This window comes from Entelurus aequoreus, linkage group LG16, assembly GCF_033978785.1.
Source record: "Entelurus aequoreus isolate RoL-2023_Sb linkage group LG16, RoL_Eaeq_v1.1, whole genome shotgun sequence".
Taxonomy (NCBI): Eukaryota; Metazoa; Chordata; class Actinopteri; order Syngnathiformes; family Syngnathidae; genus Entelurus; species Entelurus aequoreus.
The window spans coordinates 37,792,731-37,810,647 of record NC_084746.1 but is presented as its reverse complement, the minus strand read 5'-3'; the positions used below and the strand labels follow the sequence as shown (position 1 = coordinate 37,810,647).

Here is a 17,917-nt window from a genome sequence, read left to right as displayed (position 1 = left end):
CTCTTATTTTGTTAGCGCAGGCAGGATGAAGCAGCGCTTTTATTGTGTACACAGGAACTGTGCAGTCGGTCTTTAGAGTTTTGACGGCAGGTAAGGCGCGAGACTCTGTTGAAATAAAAAGTGTTTCTCGCCTTCCTGTCGGTCATTTTTTCTTAATAATGATCTGGCAGCAGCCAGCGTCATCTCACAAGACCCTCGGGTGCCGTGAATGTCAATCAAGTGACGAAAGTGACGTCTTGGTGAAGATTGGTGATCGCTAAATTTTTAGGTCTATTTTTTTAATACCTGGCTGGCGATCGACTGACACACCCTCCACCATCGAGCACTAGGTCGCCATCTACGTAATGGGCACCCCTGCATTATCAACATTAGCATAGCCAATTCTTCCCCAAATGTGTACTATCGCCCAAAACTGTTATATATCCAAACAGAAGAATAAGAGATTAATAATAGTTTTGAGAAAATTATGCAACTGCAATGTTACTGCATATGTTATCAGTCAAATTAGGAGACTTTGAAACCTGTTTTGAAATGGTTCTATTATTATTTATACTCCAAATTATGTAATATATTGTGATATACAGTCGTGGTCAAAAGTTTACATACACTTGTAAAGAACATAATGTCATGGCTGTCTCGAGTTTCCAATAATTTCTACAACTCTTATTTTTTTGTGATAGAGTGATTGGAGCACATACTTGTTGGTCACAAAAAACATTCATGAAGTTTGGTTCTTTTATGAATTTATTATGGGTCTACTGAAAATGTGACTAAATTTGCTGGGTCAAAAGTATACATACAGCAATGTTAATATTTGGTTACATGTCCCTTGGCAAGTTTCACTGCAATAAGGCACTTTTGGTAGCCATCCGCAAGCTTCTGGTTGAATTTTTGACCACTCCTCTTGACAAAATTGGTGCAGTTCAGCTAAATTTGTTGGTTTTCTGACATGGACTTGTTTCTTCAGCATTGTCTACACGTTTAAGTGTGGTGTTCCTGGGAATAAAGGCCTCACATTTTCTCCTCCAAACATATTGCTGGGTATTGTGGCCAAACAGCTACATTTTTGTTTCATCTGACCACAGAACTTTCCTCCAGAAGGTCTTATATTTGTCCATGTGATGTCAGATGAAACACAAAATTGACCTGTTTGGCCACAATACCCAGCAATATGTTTGGAGGAGAAAAGGTGAGGCCTTTAACTCCAGGAACACCACACCTACCGTCAAGCATGGTGGTGGTAGTATTATGCTCTGGGCCTGTTTTGCTGCCAAATGAACTGGTGCTTTACAGAGAGTAAATGGGACAATGAAAAAGGAGGATTACCTCCAAATTCTTCAGGACAACCTAAAATCATCAGCCCGGAGGTTGGGTCTTGGGCACAGTTGGGTGTTCCAACAGGACAATGACCCCAAACACACGTCAAAAGTGGTAAAGGAATGGCTAACTCAGGCTAGAATTAAGGTTTTAGAATGGCCTTCCCAAAGTCCTGACTTAAACGTGTGGACAATGCCGAAGAAACAAGTACATGTCAGAAAACCAACAAATTTAGCTGAACTGCACCAATTTTGTTAAGAGGAGTGGTCAAAAATTCAACCAGAAGCTTGTGGATGTCTACCAAAGGCGCCTTATTGCAGTGAAACTTGCCAAGGGACATGTAACCAAATATTAACATTGCTGTATGTATACTTTTGACCCAGCAGATTTGGTCACAGTACACCCATAATAAATTCATAAAATAACCAAGCTTCATGAATGTTTTTTGTGACCAACAAGTATGTGCTCTAATCACTCTATCACAAAAAAACAAGAGTTGTAGAAATTATTGGAAACTCAAGACAGCCATGACATTATGTTCTTTACAAGTGTATGTACACTTTCGACCACGACTGTACATCGTAATCGCAGGAGGCTGCAAAACATATCACGGTATAGATTCTAGGTCATATTGGGTGGGCATCTTTCTTACCGGCGTGGACTGGATGTGTCGCCGGAACTCATCCATTGTTGTGTTGGAGATGGTCATATCTCGAAACATTCCCTCCAGTTTTGATGTAAACTGACAGCCACATTCGGTCTGTGCAGAGGACAGACAGACAACCGTGAGCTCAAACAGCAGACATCGCCGACGTAAGACAACTGACCTTCTCTTACTTTGAGCTTGCAGATCATGCTCTTCTCTAAATCGTCCGAGACGCTCTTGTTGCTGAGCAGTCTGCGGCCCAGATGCTGCTTGTAGTACCTTTCAAACACGTCCTTCTCTTGCAAAAACCTGAACAACACCATCGTCTTGTCCAGAATTGCCTCCACCTCCTGTTCTGTCAACTATACAAGACCAGACAGAGAACAAAAACCCTCAGCTTTTTCAGGGTGAAGATGGTAGATATTTCTAAGCTCTATATGACGACATACCCCTCGAACGCCCTTCTTGAGCTTGTCGTCAATGAAGAGCGATAGGTACTCCGGGGAGCGCGAGTTGAGGTTGAGGAAATACTCAAAGTCTCCAGCGATGGTTTGTTTAAATTGTTTGTCGTTGATGAAGGACTCGTGGAGGAAATGGTCAAATACCGTCTTCAGGTCAAGCAGACCCTGTTGAGGAGAGGATAACACAACATTTTTGCTTTCCTTCACAAAAAACAAAATAGCTGGCAACACAAGTGAGGATGTTTAAATGATGTCCAATGTGTCAATATTTTCTCTGAGCACAACTTCACAAGGTGAATTTAATTTATCTTTAACAAGAGCTGTGCGATTATATGATGGTGATAAATGATCGCGATAAATTTCAGGTCAATCGCAGTGATCAGCTGTAGGCATGTTAATCGATCAAAAATGTTGATAATGTCCGTGACAAAAGCCAGAGTAACCCGCTCCATTCCTGGTTGTAATTTGCCGAAGATGTATGAGCAAAACGCTAACCCTCACCGGACCGATATTTCAACTTGAAACTATCTGTATTGTTATTAAAAATTATGCAAGTAGTGATGATGTTTACATTCTGAATATGTCTTTATTATCTCTGATGGGAGGGATTTGTTTATTTGGAGTCTTGAATCACGGCACAAACACTCAGGACTGTGAAAAGGTTCTGAGTTACATTACAGGCCAAAAGTTTGGACACACATTCTCATTGAATGTGTTTTCTTTATTTTCATGACTATTTACATTGTAGATTGTCACGTCAAAACTATGAATGAACACGTGGAGTTATGTACTTAACATAAAAAGGTGAAATAACTGACATCATGTTTTATATTCTAGTTTCTTCTAAATAGCCACCCTTTGCTCGGATTACTGCTTTGCACACTCTTGGCATTCTCTCCATGAGATTCAAGAGGTAGTCACCTGAAATGGTTTTCCAACAGTCTTGAACCTCTTGAAGCTCATGGAGAGAATGCCAAGAGTGTGCAAAGCAGTATGATTATCAGAGCAAAGGGTGGCTATTTTGAAGAAACTAGAATATAAAACATGTTCAGTTATTTCACCTTTCTTGTTAAGTACATAACTCCTCATTTGTTCATTCATAGTTTTGAAGTGACAATCTACAATGTATAGTCATGAAAATAAAGAAAACGCATTGAATGAGGTGTGTCCAAACTTTCGGCCTGTACTGTATAGTACACATTTTGTTAAATACAACATGAATAAAACCAATTCTAAAAATATATTTTTAGTTTTAGATTGTATTTAGCTTTAATATTTCTATGTTCATTTTATTTAATTTGCTTTGTTCTCTAGTTACTTTCTTTCTTTGACTGCTATTAAGACAATATACTGCTATAAAAGCTGTACACTGACTACTTAGAAATATAATCATTTATAATTTGTCATTGTCCTTTGAGATGCTATTTAGTTAGATCGACTTAAAAGTTGCCAAAAAAAGACTAGCGGATTGCAGAGTTAATTTTTGTGTGCATCAACAAAGCAGATATCCTACTGCAGTCGTTTTTGATGGTGGGTGTATCATGAGGGTTTGGGCAAAAAGTAGGAAATTATCCCACTTGGCCTTTGAAGGTTTTTCACCATTTTACGTTTTGCTGACATATTTTGAATGCTGCCTCTATTTTAAGTCTTCTATAGTCACCGGTCACCTGGTCTACAAAAGCAAAGCACTTAAGACCCAATAAAGCAAACCTGGATATAGTCGACTGGGTTTTTGCCCTCTCCTTCTTCTGACACAAGAGCTTTCCCCTGCTCTCTTAAGTACACACTCATACAATCGCACATAGTTTTTAGGCCATTTGCCACTCGACTGAACAGCTTGTACATGCACGCCAGGTCTGTGGGTAGAGGTAATGAAGAAGAACAATAAGCAACAGTTTATGATGTGCAGAGGAAAAGTCATCTTCTACCTTCTGTTATGCCATTCTTCAGCATGTGGACCATCCCGGAGTTCTCCATCTCTACTATAGTTTTCATGTGTTTTGTTATAAGCTCTCTTTCCACTACTTTAACAATGGAGTCCTCTGTGGACTTGTCCAAGCAGTGCATTACACGCTCGATCTCCTCATTGATTCTGGCCTCCACCTTCTTGATGTAGATGCTGGTGCTGTTTTCTGCGAGGAACCGCTGGCTTTCCATCTAACATGGGATACACGCGATTACTTAATATGCCGAGTACATTCTTTAGCGCACAGACACCAAAAAGCGACTCACCTGGTAGAACCCGGCTGACATTTCTAAGAAGGGGCGCTCAAAGTCTTCTTCATATACAGACCTGCTGTCCAAGCCGAGAACCATCAGCATCTGGCAGGTGTTTCTGATGGAGCCCCTGCAATGACAACAAGCTTCATTGTAATGAACAAGCAGTGACACGGGCCACATTTAGCGCATGTGATCCCTGACCTGTCTACAACCTCTCCCCTCCTCTCGCGTTTAATCATGTCCAAGAGAGTCTGCCACAAGTGGTCTCGAATGGAGCTGTAGTGAACCACCTGCTCTCTGAATACAACGAGGCTGAGGTTGTACACATTCTCCACGTTGCTTTGCTGGACGTAAACTCGGTCCTGGAATCACATGGCAGAACATGAAGGATGTATGTGGGGTTCAACACAGATCTTTGGTAACTCTTAAGAGAAATACAGTATTTTAAACCAGTGATACCTAGCACTGTATTTTTCGGACTACAAGGCACTTAAAATCCTTTGTTTCTAAAAAAATCGCCCGTGCACCATAACTCGGTGCGCCTAATGTACGTATTAATTCTGACCTTGAAGCAATTTTATTTGGTACATGGTGTAATGATGAGTGTGACCAGTAGATGGTAGTCATACATAAGAGATACGTGTGGACTGCAAGTTGACAACGCTAGGAAAGCAAGCCTATAACTTTGAAGTTTCATTAATAATATAATAATAGTAATATTACACAGGGCGCTCAAAAATATGTCCAAATGTTTTAGTAGGACTTTGGTAAGCTACAAAGCCGCACCACTTGATGGATTGTCGTCGCATTACAGCTACCATTGTCAGACGGTATATGCGCTTCAACATGAGTATTATTATGGTGTGTGTGTAAGGACCCCAAAATGGCATCTATTAAGAGACATTATCTGGCATTTTGTTTCGAAAGTTGAAACCAACTTCTTATCTATTTGTTCCTACTGTTGTGTAATTGGGATCTGCATAAGTCTCGAAAATTTGCACGGGTCCGCCATTGTAGTCCACGACGTAGTCTATAGCATCCTTTTTTTTGTCTATCCTCTAATGGTGGGGCATTCATCCTCCGCTGTTGGCATTTCTAATAGAAAGTAGCGTACAATTGTAACTTATATCTGTCAGTAGGTTCGCTATGGAAGCGCTGAAAACTTCCTGTACAACAAAGATGACAGTGAGAAGACACTGTTGAAGTGGATACACGGAAATAAGCCGGCCACAAAACGACGCATCCTGAAGAGATGGTCAGAAAGTGGCTTGAAGATGGTCCGTAAAACATAATCTATGCAACATTTTGAACAAAGAATCACCATTACATTTTAAGTAGACCACAAGGAAGTGTTTTAAATGGAGAAAAAAATCATAATATGACCCTTTTGATGTGCCTTATAATGCGGTGCACTGTTTGTATGAAAGTTGACCTGAATAGACCTGTTCATGGGCAGTGCGCCTTATAATCCGGTGCACCATACGTTCCGAAAAATAGAATAAAAACTATCGTCAATGCATGTTAATGACATTCTAGTTGTGTCCCGCAAATGTGAGAGCAACAAGCAAACAAAAGTGCCCACAATGCAATGCAAGGTTCTCGCAAGCAAGACAGCAGATAATGTCCCAGCACAATACAAAGCTGATTCTCGATCACTAATGCTCGCCTCCATGGCAGGAAATAAACAGTTTCTTACAAGTATCATTACCACTGGAAGACTAAAGGACAAGGAATAGCAAAAAATGCTACAATACAAATTGTAGGAAAGTACAAAAAAATAGCTAACTGCTACGCTAGAGCTCTTGAATGGGTGGGCGGATTGATACAGATAACAACAGTATTGATACCAAGTATAGTATCAGTATATCCTACAGTGGTTAGATTAATGTTGTTTATCAACACAAATTGTTTTTGTAGCCATTTACCAACTTGAGAAATAAGAGCTACTATTAGTTTAATAAGGAATAAGTGCTTGGTACATTTGAAGAAAAGTGTATATAGAACTATATTACAATAAAAAGTAAGTGGCTATTAACAGTAAATTAGCAAAGAGATTAATAATATATGCAATATGTTAGGGACAAGCAGTAGAAAATGGATGGATGGATGTTACTGCATATATAGCAGCCGAATTAGGAGTCTTTATAACCCGTTTCGAAATGGTTTTATTAGCATTTATATTCCAAATACATTGTGTTGTATATCATAATCCCAGGGGACATCACTATTATATCGTGATATAGATTTTAGGCCATATTGTCCATCCCTACCTAGTATCCTGTTACTTATGGTGACCTGCACTCTGTGTTTAGACTGTAAAACCCTCACATTTCAGCAGAGGACAAGTCACAATACCATGGTGAGGATTTCAGTTTATTTTGATAATGCTGAAGATGTTACATTGTGGTACATATAAATTAAACTTGGATATACTTTAGAGTAGTCTGTGTTTTGACCAATCATTGAGGACATCGCCTGAAACCCAGTTGGCCAGTCTCTTTATACACCACTCTGGTATCGCTTATGTGTGACTGCCATCTACTGGTCACACTTATCACACCATGTAACAAATAAAAGTGCTTCGAGGTCGGTAAGCACAACCAGAATGAATTCGTACATTAGGCTCACCTGGTATTAAGACGCACTGTCGATTTTTGGGAAAATTAACACATTTTACGTGTGCCTTATAGTTTGAAAAATACGACATTTAGTGTGACATTCTAAAGGAGATGGACATTGTCAAGCGGAAGGCTGAGGAGTGCATTGTGTTCAACTTCCACCAGCTCTGTGAGGTCTTCCTGGAGGAGTACAGGATTGTACCTACGACTTGTGCCACTCTGGCGAATTTCATGCCAAATAGGTTTAAGGCTGTGCTAAATTACAATGTTCCTTCCACTAAATTTTGACATTTAAGACATGTGAATAGAATAAAATGGCCGTGTGTTGAGTGGGTTGTACGGTATACAGGTACTAGTATAGTAGCGGGATACTAATGAATCATATTCGGTACTATACCGCTTCTAAAAAGTACTGGCCCCCACACTCCTTGTTTTTTAACGGGCATGACAGCGCGTTGTCGTCACGTCATGACATTGCTGGTTTTAGTGAGCAGAGGAGCATGTTCAGCAGCGCACACACACGGAGTACTACAAGCAGACAGTATGTAGACAGAAAAGGGAGAATGGACGCATTTTGGCTTGAAAACTAACGATAAAGGTGAAGTTATAACACTGAAACACCCTCAGGAAGAGGTGCTTTAAGACATGGCTAGCTAGCTAGCAGCTAACGTCCATCCGCAATCTGCAGTGTTTTAGCTTCTTCTAAATCACTAACCCTCGCCTCCATGGCGACAAATAAAGTATGTTTCTTACAAGTATCATCCCTACATACGAGGAATCACTACACACTGTAGGATGATACAATAGCTGACCGGCGTTACAATGTAAACAAATGCCATAGGTGGATCTACACCTGACATCCACTGTAATGATATACCAAGTACAGGAGCGTATTTAGTCGATACTACTATGATTACATCGATATTTTTTTAGCATCAAAAAATCTTTAGTTTAAAAAAAATTCATATTATGTTTATAAACTCAGGAAATACGTCCCTGGACACATGAGGACTTTGAATATGACCAATGTATGATCCTGTAACTACTTGGTAACGGATCGATACCTACATTTATGGTATCATCCAAAACTAATGTAAAGTATTTAAACAACGGAATAATAAGTGAGGGGGTACACACACGTCTACTTACCATGTACATCAGAATGTCTCGAATCATGATTGTGGCTGTCTGATGATCATTCCACTCTTGATTGAGGATTTGCAGAAATGTGTTATTTAGAGACTTGAGGACATCATGCCGTACCTTCAGTTAAACACCAAAGTTAGCACAAGCGGCAGTCATTTGAAAAAAAACTAAACAAAAACAAGACAAGGATATTTCATTACTTTGTTGACGAGGTGTTCAGTGACAACCTCCTTCAGGCCCGCGTAGAGCTTCTCCCCGTGCTTGTGGAGCACCATGGTGTAGGCGTTTCTGTACAGCTCCTCAAAGCTCAGCCCGCTGTTGTTCTTCCGCTGGATCTCCTGGATGGCATTCTTTAGCAGGGCCCATATGTTTTCCACATACTTCTCATCCATTGTCATCTAAAGTGAAAGGATAAAAAAAGGAGTAAAATGGGGGTAGACTGATAAGGTGATTGGTCAGTCATATTAACAAGCTGTGGGAGGTGCAGCATGTTAATAAATAAAGACAATATATGTTCAAACTTAGAAGACAAAGACCAAACTTTCATGTTCTGGAGGCATTGTGCTAAAAAAATCCTCACAACTACATCTTTGTCATGCCGCATTGAACTGCTATGAGGACCAACCTCTAAAGTAAAAATGTGGTTAAGATGTGGCCAAAAACAAAAAGCATCTGCAAGACTGATGGCAGCAAAAGCAGTGGTTTCATACAATGGTAACAATAGTGCATAGCACAACTGTAAGATTGGTTATCAGAAGCATTGGTTTATGCCTGCAATGCATCACGACAGTGCAGCGACCTAACATTTCACCCGCGCTTTTTAACTCATAATTTTACCAAACAGTGACATTTAAAAAAAATAACATTTTGTCAGTGGGACAGCCAGTAGACCTCACTTAATAATAATAATAATGGATTAAATTTTATATCCCGCTTTTCTATTATTAGATACTCAAAGCGCTCACAGAGAAGTGGGAACCCATCATTCATTCACACCTACATATGTAGTAAACCTTCCCAAACATGTTTAAAACCGTTCAAAAAAGTATCAAATCTAAAAATTGCAAGAATGAATGTTGTGTTTAATGTCAAAAAGGAATTGTTTACATTCTGAGAAGTTAATCAGCTGGATGAGAACAGAACAATTTTGTTCCTATTTTGTTCCTGCTTTCAATACACAATTATCATTTTATTGTCCACAATGTGTGCTTGTTTTTTGGATCATTACAAATGGAGCACTCATTTTCAGATTATATTTATTTTCCCTTATTTCCTTTAGCAGGCATGTGATTTGAACTTAATGAAAAAGATTGAAAATAAGCCGGGGGTCTAGGGGACGCAGTTCCTCTGCCATCTTCCACTAGTTTTTTAATATATAAATCGCCCGCTTGAATATTCCCTCTTCTCTTCTCCGACTCTCTCGTCATCACCGAGTCATACCAAAGACTATAAAAACGGGACCCATAACCTCCCTGCTTGGCACTCAGCAACAAAGAGTTGGAGTTGGGGGTTAAATCACCAAAATGATTCCCGGGCGCGGCGCCGCTGCTGCCCACTGCTCCCCAAGGGGATGGGACAAATGCAGAGGACAAATTTCACCACATCTAGTGTGTGTGTGACAATCATTGGTACTTTAATCTTTAATCATTTGGGATGTCTGTTGTGATTTCCCTTCCTGGTTCCATGACCCGCCCTATCTTGCTTCTGATTGGCCTGTCTGTAATCGTGACTAATCATAGTAAACCAACCAACCAATCATGGATGTTCTTATACGTAACCAACCAATAATCATTGATGTTTCCCGTATATTTTGTCCCCTGCCCGTGGAATTGCTTCACTATGTACCTTCAATTTTTAAGTTAATCATTTTTAATGCAAAACCGTAGTTTTTACCACCGGATTGTCAAAAACCGTACTCATTACAGGAAAACAGTCGTTGTTGGCAGTTATGGAAAAGAGACGGATCAAGATGTTAACACACATTGTAGGTCGGTAAAAACTAAGAAAAACAGAACATTTTTTTTTTTTTTTTACAGAGATAAAAAAGACACATTTCCGACTATAGACGGAACAACCACATGCCTGCTTTCATAACTGTATTGGTTAGCCACAAGGTGGACTTGTGGTTATTAGCATGTCAGCCTCACAATTCTCAGGTTCAGTTTCAAATCGCCATTGAAAGATCATTGGGAGTTTGCATATCCTCCCCCTGAATGTGTGGGCTGCCCCATATACCAAAAACTTTGTTAGGCTCACTCGAGACTCTAAATCATGTGACTCCGACTGCCTGTCTATGTGTCTTGTTACTGACTGGTGAACTGGCCTTTTCGCCCAATGTCAGCTGGCGAGGACTCCAGCTTAACCACAGCCGTAGTGGGGACAGGGTGTATAGAAAGTGTATGAATCGAACTGCACTAGTCAAATGCATTACATTTAATCACGTTAAAGGGGAACTGCAATTTTTTTCAAAACATTTTTGCCTATCGATCACAACATTATGAGAGACAAAACCACAGACGCCATTTTTTTGCATTCTAAAGATGAATAAATGCTCGTAAGACGTGGCTAATATGAGTCCCCTGTGTTACATTCTAAGACCTCCAACGTTGTACATGCTGTAGTAACAGAAACATACATAACATTACATAATATGTACAATATTGACCATATTTTGGTCATTTTAAGCAATACCAGAACTCATTATCCAGAGCGCATTGATCTCATAGCAGCGGACTTCCTACTTTTGGCAATAAAGGCGAGTGTTCCTACTTCCGACAACAAACTTGTGTTTGCTAATCTTTTGGACAAGTGAAGATTCACAACCTTTGTCTTTATGAAACTATAAATATCAGGGGTGTCAAACTCATTTTCATTGAGGGCCACATCGCAGTTATGGTTGCCCTTGCAGGGCTGCTTTTAACAATGAGTAATATTTGAATATACATGTATATGTATAATACATTAACAATATCTCTTTAACATAAGCTGCAAAAAAAACAAAAACATTTTACTTTAAAAACTGGCAGCTCAGTCACCCGATTTTTACAGTAAAAGCAGTGGGTTTTTTACAGCATATAAAAAATTTGAATAAATGGAATGCAATGGAAAAACAATACCACTGTTTTAGCTGTAAAATTCAACCAACAGAGCTGCCAGTTGTTTTTTTTAACCGTAAAATCGTGTTGTTTTAATGTTTTTTTTTGTTTGTTTTTTAATGTTTTTCTGTCTTACGGTATATGGAAAAAAAACAGTACAAAAGTTGATTTTACGGTAAAAAACTCAGTCGCATATTTCCAGGTCTCGCGGGCCACATACAATAATGTGGTGGGACAGATTTAGCGCCCGGGCCTTGAGTTTGACACCTGTGATATATATGGAGGACGAACTGCTGGTTATAGAAGCCGAGTGAGCACAAATTGAGGCTGAAACATTGGACAAACGGGAGCTGAGAGTTAGGACCGTCATGACTCGGTGCGTAAGTGGGAAGCTTGTTAAGCACCAATACGCAGACAGGAATTTGCTTCTGCTGCACTGAGAGGCACACAATGCTTTTTATCGATGGAATCTTCTTGTATCTGGCGAGCAAGACACTGCCCAAAAGAAACCGTACCACAACAAAAGACTAATAGTTTGCCCTCACAAACTCTGGAGTGGTAGAAACGTCTTTCCACCTACCCAAAATCAACTGGAAACGTCCCCGGCCAGCTTGACCAAACGCACAGCTGTTCATCTTATAAGTGACTAAAATATTGATCATGATACATGTTGCATATCATGCTTGTTAGTACAATTACATACACTGTCAAGCTAGCTGTGTACAAACAAAACATGAAATGTGGGCTTCATGTTTTTTAGTCATCACAGATTGGTGTTCCATCCCATTGGGTTATGCATTGCACTCAAAAGCCATTTTAGCTGCCAACGCCGAAGCTAGCTTTCTTTTTGCTAATGCCGTAGCACACCGCCGCAAGGCGATGTGTTACTACGCTAGAAAAACAGTTCCTCTGTGTTTGCTCTTACAATAACGATGTCGCTACAGCTTGGTTATTATACAGGTTACTGAACGTAAATGAAGTATTGATGGCATTTTTGAATGCATTTTGAAAGTGATTTAGAGGCAGAATTGATTGCTACCTTTAGCTTTGATTGATTGATTGATTGATTGAGACTTTTATTAGTAGGTTGCACAGTGAAGTACATATTCCGTACAATTGACCACTAAATGGTAAAACCCGAACAAGTTTTTCAACTTGTTTAAGTCGGGGTCCACTTAAATTGATTAATGATACAGATATATACTATCATATATACTATCATCATAATACAGTCATCACACAAGATAATCACATTGAATTATTTACATTATTTACAATCAGGGGTGTGGAGGGGGTGGGGGGTAGGATATGGACAGCAAGTAGTGGACATATAGAGAGAGAGAGACAGAGAGCGAGAGAGAGAGAGAGATCAGGGGCCGTACTTATCAAGCTTCTTAGAATTACTCCTAAGAAGTCTGCTAAGAGTTGACTTAAGAGTAAATAAATTCTTCGCTGAAAGCTGCACTTAAAAGTTAGTTATCAAGCGTCTTACTCACACTTTCAGCGAAGTGTAGGACTGAATCTTAAGTGTCACACTCAGAGCTGAATTACGACATTACTATGTGCCGTAAACGGAATTTTAGGTGACGTCATTTCTGTGTCCATAGAAATGAGCAATCACGGAAGGGAATCCGTTGTCTAAGAATAAAGAAATATATTGTAAATATTTAAGTGGACAATGGGAGTGTATATTTTGACAATAAACTACAAAATAATACAAAACAAACTAGTCCCCGCCGGCACTCACGCTACCGCTCCCTCTCTTCTCTCGCCCACACACTCACTGACGTCACTCACCTCACGGCCACACACATACGCTACTGTCATAACATTTTCTTTCCAATTCATTAATTAGGCAACTAATTTGAAACTGGTGTGGGTGGCTCTATATATACTAGCCCACTGCAGACACATGCAGAAATCAACAAGGACGAAAAGTATTAAATCTGTGACAAAAATAATATCCGCTCTGTCTATATGATACCGTTTGATCAGCTGCTCGTCATCAAAAAAACAACAACATTGTTCCGTTCCCTGAACGTTCGCGCACGTCTCTCTCGCCTCAGTGCCATCCCCTGCTGGCAACTCCTAACCACTTAAGACACCTCTGAAGGTCTCTTAAATATCGTGGAGAGTAGGAGTGATTCTTAGACTTAAGAACGTTGATAAAAAGCTTTTATTCTTAAGTTTGAGAGTAGGACTAAATTTCGCAAATTCTCAGGACTTAAGTGTAAAATGGCACTCTAAGAAGCTTGATAAGTACGGCCCCAGAAGGCATAAGAAAAAGTATCTGCATTTGATTGTTTACATTTGATGATTAGCAATCCGGGGAGGGTGTTAGTTTAGGGTTGTAGCTGCCTGGAGGTGAACTTTTAGTGCGGTTTTGAAGGAGGATAGAGATGCCCTTTCTTTTATACCTGTTGGGAGCGCATTCCACATTGATGTGGCATAGAAAGAGAATGAGTTAAGACCTTTGTTAGTTCGCAATCTGGGTTTAACGTGGTTAATGGAGCTCCCCCTGGTGTTGTGGTTATGGCGGTCATTTACGTTAAGAAAGTAGTTTGACATGTACTTCGGTATCAGGGAGGTGTAGTGCATTTTATAGACTAGGCTCAGTGCAAGTTGTTTAACTCTGTCCTCCACCTTGAGCCAGCCCACTTTAGAGAAGTGGGTAGGAGTGAGGTGGGATCTGGGGTGTAGGTCTAGAAGCTGCATTGCTAGCTGCATCTTAGGAGTGTTTTTTTAGTAGAAGCATTCAAGTCCCATCTTAAAACTCATTTATATACATCCATCCATCCATCCATCCATACATCCATTTTCTACCGCTTGGCCCTTTTGGGGTCGCGGGGGGTATACACTAGCCTTTAAATAGACACCCCTTTTAGACCAGTTGATTCGCCGTCTCTTTTCTGCTCTGCCCCCCACCCCTGCGTGGAGTAGTTATGAGGTGACCACAGATGAATCGCTAGCTGTTCACTCATCTGTGCATCAGTTGATGACGTCTTTGTGCTGCTGACTTGTCTCCACTCAAGATGATCTCCTGCTGGCCCCACTATGGACTGGACTCTCACACTATTAACTATGTCCACTCGACATCTATTGCACCGGTCGCCCAGGGCGAGGGTCCCTACATCTAGGGTCCCCTCCAAGTTTTCTCATTGTATCCCATTGGGTTGAGTTTTTTCTTGATCTGACGTGGGATCTGAGCCGAGAATGTCGTTGTGGCTTGTGCAGCCCTTTGAGACACTTGTGGTTTAGGGCTATATCAATAAACTTTGATTGATTGATTTTTAATCTTTAGAACAGTGTTTTTCAACCAGTGTGCCGTGAGATACAGTCTGGTGTGCCTTGGGAGATTATGTCATTTCAGCTATTTGGGTTAAAAATATTTTTTGCAAACCAGTAATATAATCCGTAAATAATGTGCCGTTGTTGAGTGTCAGTGCTGTCTAGAGCTCGGCAGGGTAACCGTGTTATTCTCTTCCATATCAGAAGGTGGCAGCAGGTAGCTAATTGCTTTGTAGACGTCGGGAACATGGTTTGTCATGTCTTGGGCAAGACACTTCACCCTTGCTCCTGATGGCTGTTGGTTAGCGCCTTGCATGGCAGCTCCCACCATCAGTGTGTGAGTTTGTTTGTGAATGGGTGAATATGGAAATACTGTCAAAGCACTTTGAGTACCTTGAAGGTAGAAAAGCGCTATACAAGTATAACCCATTTATCATTTATAATTGTGACAACGACTTTTTATTGTGAATATCGAGTTCAATGTTTTAATGATTTCTGCTTGTGGTGTGCCGCTGGATTTTTTTCAATGAAACAATTGTGCTTTGGTTTAAAAAAGGTTGAAAAACACTGGTTGAGAATGCAAAACAAACAAACGTGATCTTGTCTGTCATAAGGTCTTTGAACGATATAGGCAAATATTCTAAAACAATTACTGTTCCCCTTTAAAGTCATGTTATAACCTACGGATGAACTTGCAAAGGTGCTTGATATTATCCAGTAGTTTGACCTGTTTATGGCAGCTTTCCCTTGCAATGAGTATGTTATTGCTTGTCACATTTTGACAGTGGGGACGTTTGTAGCCATTGTTGCTGTTGCGAGAAGCTATCGTGATATATACTTACAGGGAACGCTCGTATCCTCATTTTGACCTCCTTCTTGGCTTCACCTTTCAGATTGGCCATGATTCTAATGGTCAAGTGACGCTCCCAAATAATAGAGACTGTAGAAACTGCGTTTGGCTGCTAGCTTTGGTTAAGGACATTGTTTCTTTGTAACAAACAGCAGTATGGCGTCACAAGCTCGCCATGTCGGATAAACTACGTAGCTGCTGCTCCTCTCTTGGCGACAATACAAAAATGACGCCTTTCCGTTTGCTCACACTAAAGTTGTCAAGAGCGGCTACGCGTAGTCGCGAGACTGCAGGGCGGAAGTGGAGTCTTCGAAGACGGAAGTACGTCGATGCGCATTGCGCATTGCATTCTGGGATATACATGTGCCCCCGAGACTAACTATGCACATTGATATAATTTTTATTTTATTTTTATTTTATTTTTATTTTATTTTTATTTTATTTTTATTTTATTTTTATTTTATTTTTATTTTATTTTTTAACAACAAACATACATTTAAATGCACACAAAAGTGTGGTGTTGTCTGTTATGCCTTCGAAAATCCTGGAATTTTTTTTTTTTAACTTAAAACAGTCGGAGTTTGAATTTCCAGAATGGTGGAATATGTTGAAGGTGGATTGATTGATTGATTGGAACTTTTATTAGTAGATTGCACAATACAGTACATATTTCATACAATTGACCACTAAATGGTAATAACATCTTAAGGGAAGAGCAAGCCGGCTTCCGAAAGGGAATAAATGATAAATGGGTTATACTTGTATAGCGCTTTTCTACCTTCAAGGTACTCAAAGCGCTTTGACAGTATTTCCACATTCACCCATTCACACACACATTCACACACTGATGGCGGGAGCTGCCATGCAAGGCGCTAACCAGCACCCATCAGGAGCAAGGGTGAAATGTCTTGCCTAAGGACACAACGGACGTGACTAGGATGGTAGAAGGTGGGGATTGAACCCCAGTAACCAGCAACCCTCCGATTGCAAGGTCCTGCGCGGAACAGATCTTCACTCTTCGCAACATCATAGAACAGTGCCAAGAACTCCAGACACCCCTCATCATCAATTACATCGATTTCAAGAAAGCCTTCGACAGCATCAACCGGGAATCACTGTGGCAGATCCTCCAGCTATACGGTATACCATCAAAGTACGTCAACATCTTCAGAGCCCTGTACCACAACTCCACCTGTCGAGTGAAAACCACCAACAGCACAACTGACGACTTTGACATTGTGACCGGGGTAAGACAGGGTTGCATTTTGTCTCCCTTACTGTTCATCATTGTCATAGACTTTGTCATCAGGAGGTCTGTCGTCGGAGCAAACCTCGGCATTAAGTGGGGAGGGGGCAGACTGGCAGATCTGGACTTTGCGGACGACTTGGCTCTGCTTAGCCATTTCTACGCTGTGCTCCAAAAATTGACCAACAATCTGCATGAGCAAGGGGAAAAAGTCGGCCTACGTATAAGCCAAGAGAAGACCAAGGCCATGACCGTCGCACAAGACCAAAACGTTGAACTGCTCACCGTAGGCGAACAAGGCATAGAGTACGTTGAGAACTTAATGTATCTTGGAAGCAACATCTCAAACACTGGAGACGCAGAAAAGGATGTACAGACCAGAATCGGAAAAGCTGCAGGAGTCTTCCAACGCCTATGGAACATCTGGTCATCAAAATCTATCAGTACGTCCACAAAGCTGCGCCTCTATATGTCAGTGGTCATCCCTACAGTGACTTATGCCTGTGAGACGTGGATGAAGACATCAAGCATTACTAACAAGCTGGATGTCTTCCACCGACGGTGCCTCAGATACATCTTAAAGATCTCATGGAGAGACCACATCACCAATGAAGAGGTGATGAGAAGGGCAGGGGTAGCACCATTGTCTGACATAGTCTCTGACATGAGAAGGAGAATGGCTGGACACGTACTCCGACTGCCAAGAGAGAGACCGGCAAGTGTGGCAATGGACTGGGTGCCAGAAGGGGGAAAGAGGAAGAGAGGACGGCCAAAGAAGACGTGGAGACAAACAGCCAAAGAAGACCTGAGAGAGATGGGAGTCAGCTGGCATGGAGCAACAAGGGTCGCCAGTGACCGGAACAAATGGAGGGGACTTGTCGCCCAATGTTCCAACAGGAATGGGAGGAACTAAGTATTAAGTAAGTAAGGTAATACCCGAATAAGTTTTTCAACTTGTTTAAGTCGGGGTCCACGTTAATCAATTCATGGTAATGGTTTGAATAGGTTGAAACATGTGGAAATGGTGGAA

The 17,917-nt window shown here is 40.7% G+C and overlaps 1 protein-coding gene across 1 annotated transcript in view; it reads right to left on the bottom strand.

The window, feature by feature from the left end:
• LOC133631358 (cullin-3-B-like) overlaps positions 1 to 15,970 on the bottom strand; it is a 28,847-nt gene extending 12,877 nt beyond the window's left edge. Inside the window, exons 1-10 of the mRNA XM_062023551.1 lie at positions 15,634 to 15,970; positions 8,609 to 8,806; positions 8,412 to 8,525; positions 4,846 to 5,006; positions 4,657 to 4,771; positions 4,353 to 4,581; positions 4,135 to 4,280; positions 2,413 to 2,589; positions 2,155 to 2,325; positions 1,970 to 2,077 (exon numbers count right to left, since the gene is read on the bottom strand). Of these exons, the coding sequence (XP_061879535.1) occupies positions 1,970 to 2,077; positions 2,155 to 2,325; positions 2,413 to 2,589; positions 4,135 to 4,280; positions 4,353 to 4,581; positions 4,657 to 4,771; positions 4,846 to 5,006; positions 8,412 to 8,525; positions 8,609 to 8,806; positions 15,634 to 15,693 (1,479 nt within the window). The 5' untranslated portion in view covers positions 15,694 to 15,970. The remainder of the gene's footprint in view (positions 1 to 1,969; positions 2,078 to 2,154; positions 2,326 to 2,412; positions 2,590 to 4,134; positions 4,281 to 4,352; positions 4,582 to 4,656; positions 4,772 to 4,845; positions 5,007 to 8,411; positions 8,526 to 8,608; positions 8,807 to 15,633) is intronic.
• Between the last annotated feature and the right edge of the window lie 1,947 nt (positions 15,971 to 17,917).